Source organism: Hermetia illucens, chromosome 5 (genome assembly GCF_905115235.1).
Source record: "Hermetia illucens chromosome 5, iHerIll2.2.curated.20191125, whole genome shotgun sequence".
NCBI classification, from domain to species: Eukaryota; Metazoa; Arthropoda; class Insecta; order Diptera; family Stratiomyidae; genus Hermetia; species Hermetia illucens.
The window spans coordinates 19,753,208-19,759,207 of record NC_051853.1 but is presented as its reverse complement, the minus strand read 5'-3'; the positions used below and the strand labels follow the sequence as shown (position 1 = coordinate 19,759,207).

The 6,000-nt window shown below is 40.5% G+C and overlaps 1 protein-coding gene across 1 annotated transcript in view; it reads right to left on the bottom strand.

Annotated features, from left to right (window-relative positions):
• Window positions 1-618: 618 nt before the first annotated feature.
• Window positions 619-6,000, bottom strand: part of LOC119656556 (lateral signaling target protein 2 homolog) — a 54,337-nt gene continuing 48,955 nt past the window's right edge. The window contains exon 4 of the mRNA XM_038062934.1: window positions 619-2,412. Within this exon, the coding sequence (XP_037918862.1) occupies window positions 1,575-2,412 (838 nt within the window). The 3' untranslated portion in view covers window positions 619-1,574. The remainder of the gene's footprint in view (window positions 2,413-6,000) is intronic.

Genomic DNA, 6,000 nt, shown 5'->3' with positions numbered 1-6,000 from the left:
AGATTATTACCCTGATTTGACTCAGGTACTCATTCACAGCTGAGTCGACTGGTATCCGACGTCAAATCCCGCGACCTTCCGTATGACAGCCTAGTGCTCTAACCATTGAGCTATCCGGACAGCTCAAGTGAAACCTCTTGGAAGATTTGTTGCCTAGTTGGTAGGGCAGTTGGTTATTATTCACTATCAACCGGTACTAGTTAAGGACGTTCTGTTCCGGAACATGACGTAGTACCGGAAAACGGGTTATGAACGCGTCATGTAGTCGGATTCCGTTCCAAATCTGTGACACGGTAATAGGCGCAGATGATAAATTCATTGAGTTGATTCACCTAGGTCTTCCGTTCCTGTTGGTTGACGGCATAACTGCCAAAACATCCAAGGGTGAAGAGCCGCTCTGATGTTGTTGAGCGACTCTCAACCGTGTTGGGTACTGTCTTCATATCCCTGGAGTCCCATTTAAATAAACTAAAATATTGTTATCCCCAATTTCATCCCACGAGTAATGAGGAAGCAATCAACCCTGCAGCGTCTCATGGTTATCTCCAAAGGTAAGGAAGGTATTTGGAAGTGAGCCGCTGAAATACAGTGTACCAATAAAAAATAAATAGAATAAAATAATGTTATCGATAACGATGTCATATATTATTACAATACAATTTAAATCATACAATGGAAAATCACAAAAGTCCGTTTAACAAATAGCGTTAAAAGCAGTCAAGATTAAACTATGAAGTTTCATTTATGCTTATATTCAACTTCTTTTCTTTCCATTTCAAAATACATCATTAAAGCTTACAGTCGGAAACATAATTTTGAATATCCACTCATACTCTCCGGACTTTACAAGTTACAACTCAGGAAATAAAATAACCGTTAGATAAGTTTTTCAGAGAATTCAAGTTGTTTAGAATTGGAAAATCGTCAAGAAGCTAGCAAATTATTAAAATTTTTGTTCCCATAAAATAAAAGTATAAAAATATTTCTTTTTTTGTTTCAACTACAATATAGATGATAATTATAATATAAAACAACTCTATCTAGAAAAAACGATTAAAACTTTGAAAGAAAATGGTCAAGAATTAACCTACAGTGGAAATATATTATCTGAGAGCCATTCGCCAGTAAGAAACTGTGTCTATACCGTTGACTGTTGTTGAAGTGTTGAAATTGCCTTACTATGTCTAAAAATCTAACAAAACATGAATATGCCAAAAATGTCAAATAACAAACTTATTTTCTTTTCGTTTAATTAAATATATTCAAAACATTGAACGTCACCAGCAAATGTTGTCGCTATTGAAGGAATGCCAAGCATTGATTGCATCTGATTCTTACTTAAGTACAAGCTGCAAATTCACTCACTTTTCGTGGTAATATGGGAGCAGTACGTTTTTCTGAACACCACCGGCCACCCTTCAGATAAATTATTTCCAAAAGTGAAGTATAACGAAACATCTCTTTAACATATTTACATAGATATAATGACAAACTATTGAAAATGCTTTTTATCATTTTGAACAGAAAAGTTTGAAGTAATTAAACTTTATAGAAAATCTATCGATCAAGATCTCTCATCTTCCAACTTCACGAATATAACAGTCCCGGCAAACACGGACAGCTTTATTTAGACCGTATTTAGGAAGAGGCGCCGATGAATTAGAACAGCCTCCACAGAATACACCACCACAATTGCGACAATGATGACGTCGCCGGAATGCAGTGAATGGAGTAGTGCAAGCCATACAACGGGGAGCATCTTCATCAGGTATCCAAGCAGGTGGGGATTGTCTGAGCGGTGGTGATGGTGAAGGCTGAGCTCTACGTCTTTCAGTCTGGAGCGGTGTTTGACTGTAAGTTGGTACTGAACTTCCAAGCGATCTTGTCAGCCGCCCTCCTACTGGAGAATTGCTTGCAGACGATGAATTTCCTGGAGTGTTGCTACCGGACTCACTGTCACGAGATGCACTTCGCTCACGCAGTGAATTTGGACGAACTTGACTCGTTGACATACATTCGGAACTATCTTCACCTAAGCTTCGGCTTCGTGAGATATTTGAACGATTTCTATTCCTCACATCACTTTCAAGGCTTCCACCGCGCTCATGTGGAAGCGGCGTTGCTCGATCTGAGAACACATTATCCAGTTCTGGATTTACTTCTTCAGCCGAATAAATACTTTGATTCGATCCAGCACTTTCTTGAATGACATCTTGTTCACTAGCTCGAAATTCGAATAAATCGGAATCTTTCCTTTTCGTTGGAATATCAATTTCTTGTTGAGCTGGCGTCGTGTTTATTAGGAAGACGCTACGTAAGATTTGTCTTAAATCCGCTGCGAAATTTGTTTGCAATTGGTCAGCTACTCCCGCTATACATACGAATAGGCGATGTAGCAAAACGTCAGTACTTCTAAAATAGAAAAAAAGGGCAAACGTTACTTGGACACTTTTACTCGAAATCTTAAGGGGTAAGACCACTGTAGAGTTAGAAAAATAAATTTATTTATTAACATGAAATCTGCATTCAACCTAAAATAAAGAAAGAAATCTGATATCTGTAAAACAAGTCCTTTGGAATTTTGGACTGGAAATAGTGCTTGAAAATGCCTACAAATGGCGAGTACAACATTACGCAGTACATGTCTATTTTGCTATGTTACTCTAAGTTTAGTGAAGTCTTTTTTTCGTGTTCGCGTTTTTTTGTCATGGACGTCAAGGAGGAGCAACGTGTTTGCGTTAAACTGGGCAAATTGCTCAAACTTTTCAAATACTGCAGCAAGCCTTTGGTGATGAAGTGATAAGTCGTTCACGGTGTCATGCTTGGTTTAAACAGTTCAAGAAAGGCGGAACATCAACAGAAACTGACCCTCGTTCAGGAAGGCTTTCAACCTCAATTGAGGACTTTTGTGTGGCCAAAGTATCTAAATGCTCTTGTGCCTTCCAATCGTCGTTTGACGATTCGAGAGATGGCAGCAGAGCGCGACGTCTCATTTGGGTTATTTCAGGAGCATTTGACCCCAAAATTGAAAATGAGAAAAGTTGCAGTCAAATTCATTCTATGACAGATGACAGAAGATCAAAAAGCGCATCGCCTATTCGGAAACCTTCATTGCATGTGACGAGTCTTGGGTTTATGGCTACTTCGCGACCTGAAAACCAAACTGCAGTCGTCCCAGTGGAAGTCAAAATATTCACCAAACCAAAAAAAGCTCGCCAGGTGAAGTGATGCTCACTGTTTTCTTCGATTCGATCGGTGTCATCCATTACGAATTCTTTCCACCCGGTGAGACAATCAATCGTTATCGATAGCTCCAAACCATCAGAACATTACGCTAAAAGATTCGTAGAATGAGTTCAAAATAGTGGGAGCCTTGTCATACCACGCTCCACATTCGCAAGTTTTCGGCCAAAAACTCGATAAGAACTCTTCCCCATCACCCCTATTTTCCTGACCTGGTTTCTTGTGACTGGCTGTTCGTAAAACTCAAGTACCGAATGAAATGACAGCGATTTCAGACGATGGAGGAGATATCAAGGACAGTTGAGCAGCATCCAAGAAATAGAGTTTTCCAGATGTGTGGGACAGTGGAAACACCGGTGGGAGAAGTGTATTCGCTCTCAAGAGGATTATTTTGAAGGAGATAAATTAGAACAATTGTAAATATTTATAATAAAGAATAATTGAGGAAGTCCTGGAACTTTTTGATCCGACGTCGCATGCGTAGAGGGAATAACACTTTCTCGTTTAAAATAAAATACTGATAAATTTTTGACCGATTAATTCCGTAAGTTCCAGTGTGTTCGAAAATGAATATCCAAGCAAGATGTAACACGGAAAAAGAGCTGCGCGGCAAGGATGCGATAACGTTCGTTGAATAGATTTCAGGTTGAAAATAATTCACATGATTTTTCTGCCATGAAATTGAAAGTTCGGGACAAGAGTTTTGATATTAATCCTGTTGTTTCGCAACACGTGAAATTTTATTTGTCAGATTCGGATTAAAGTTTCTCAAGGAAAGTGAAGTTGCAGAAACCCATTAACTATAGCACGGGGACAATATTCAGTCTGATCCTCCAAATCGGGGGCAGCGGAGCGATGAAGTTAAAACCCGCCAGCAGCAAGAAATGAACGCTTCTTATTAGATTCTTCTTTTTTTTCTCCAGCCTTTGTCCCGTCCACAAGCGGGGTCGGCTTGTCGTGATCGGTTTCGCCATTTAGCTCTATCGAATGCCTAATCTGGGTGCAATCTCGGGCTTTTAAATCCCCATCCAGCGTATCAAGCCACCGTTGTTTCGGCCTGCCTTTTGGTCGTTTATCATCGACTTCGATGTTCAGACCAATCTTGGCAAGTGAATTCTCGTTAGCACGAATTGCATGACCATACCATGCATCAGATGCAACCCCATAACGATCGCGGATATCCTCATTTCGGATGTGATCAAAACTGATTTTGCGATTGAAACCAGAAACTTGAAAGCCTCTTTCGGCAGGCCAACAGCTGTAGACTCAAAATGCTATCAGTAAAGGATACGAAATGAATTGACCGCGTGACTATTGACATGAAGTCGCGTACAATTTTCAAAAATGGAAAGCCAAGCCATGGAAAGCAAAACAAACAATTTGGAGGCGCTTCCTTAGTAGAGAACTAAACCAAACATCACCGACTTTAAAACCATAAATGCGTGCAATTCCTCTAACGACTGATTGATAAATGTCCATGCTCCATGAAAAGAAAGACAATTTCTACGATAGTCTGGAAAGACTTTTTGATTCACTGCCACCAAAAGGCACCTAAATATTACTTGGCAACTTTAACACAAAAGTTGAGAATGAGAAGACATACAGAATAACAGCCGATGTTCAGTCTCCATGATGCATCAAATTATAAGGACTAACATCTTGAATATAGCAACAATCTAATCATAAAATTGACATGCTTGCCAAACAAATCCATACATAAAAGAATCTGCACATCCCCAGATGGCACTCTATTCAGTCTGTTACATTCTCAGTCAGAAAAGATGCTTCTCTAACATCTAATGTTAGATTTGCATGATTAGAACCAAATACAGGTGCCGTAGATTGAAAACATACAGAATTGAGGTCAGGAGCTAAATGATATTGACATATCTTAAGGAAGGCCTGGAACCGAAAGAGGTTCTTAGAACTCTGAAAGTAGACCGAAGCTTTCAACAGCGGGAACAAAGAATAGAGGAGCAGCGGAGATGAACCCACCAGAGTGGAATACTCTCAATAAACCGAAATCCAAACCCATGAGGCAGAAAATCACAGATAGACGGCCGGAAATAATTTCGCAGCAAATACTTATTCGTGAGGAATCATCGAAGACCTTGTCGTCATACGAATGTGCAATGGATGGAGTACCGTGTTCGTGTTCACCACCATACGTTTGCAACCAGGTCTTATATTGACAGACTACGCGCCGGAGGGCACGGATCACAGTCCCCAAATTGCCAAGCTGGAAGGAAACAGAACTGTCGACATGCTGAGGGTCATATATCAGAGGCACACATGGAGACGGTCTACCTTCCTAAAGTCGCAACAATGGAGACGGAGGATCTTTTGCGCCTCGTACTTGCTCAGAATAAAGACCTTCAGACAAAATTCAAGTGTAGGGCAAAGGCAAACTCCTAGAGGCAATTAAATGCCGTAACTGCTTCCTCAACTACAAATTTGGTAACATCTCTGTGCATGTGTGCAAAGAAAAGCCGAGCAAAGTTACTTCAGAGGACATATCGAGTGGAAGCCCTACCGAGATCGTGCTGCTGCTCACTGAGAAGTATCCGGACGACCTAGACCTGTGTCTTCTAGGGCTCAAAGTGAACAGGACTTACAAGAAAGCCTCATGTCGGACAATACTTCGACATTGGAGACGAGCTAAGTACTAATCGAACCAATGCGCAGCGGTAAGCTAGTCCAGGTAAACCTCCACTTATAGTAATTGTGATTTCCAAGGACACCATTGGAACAGTCCTT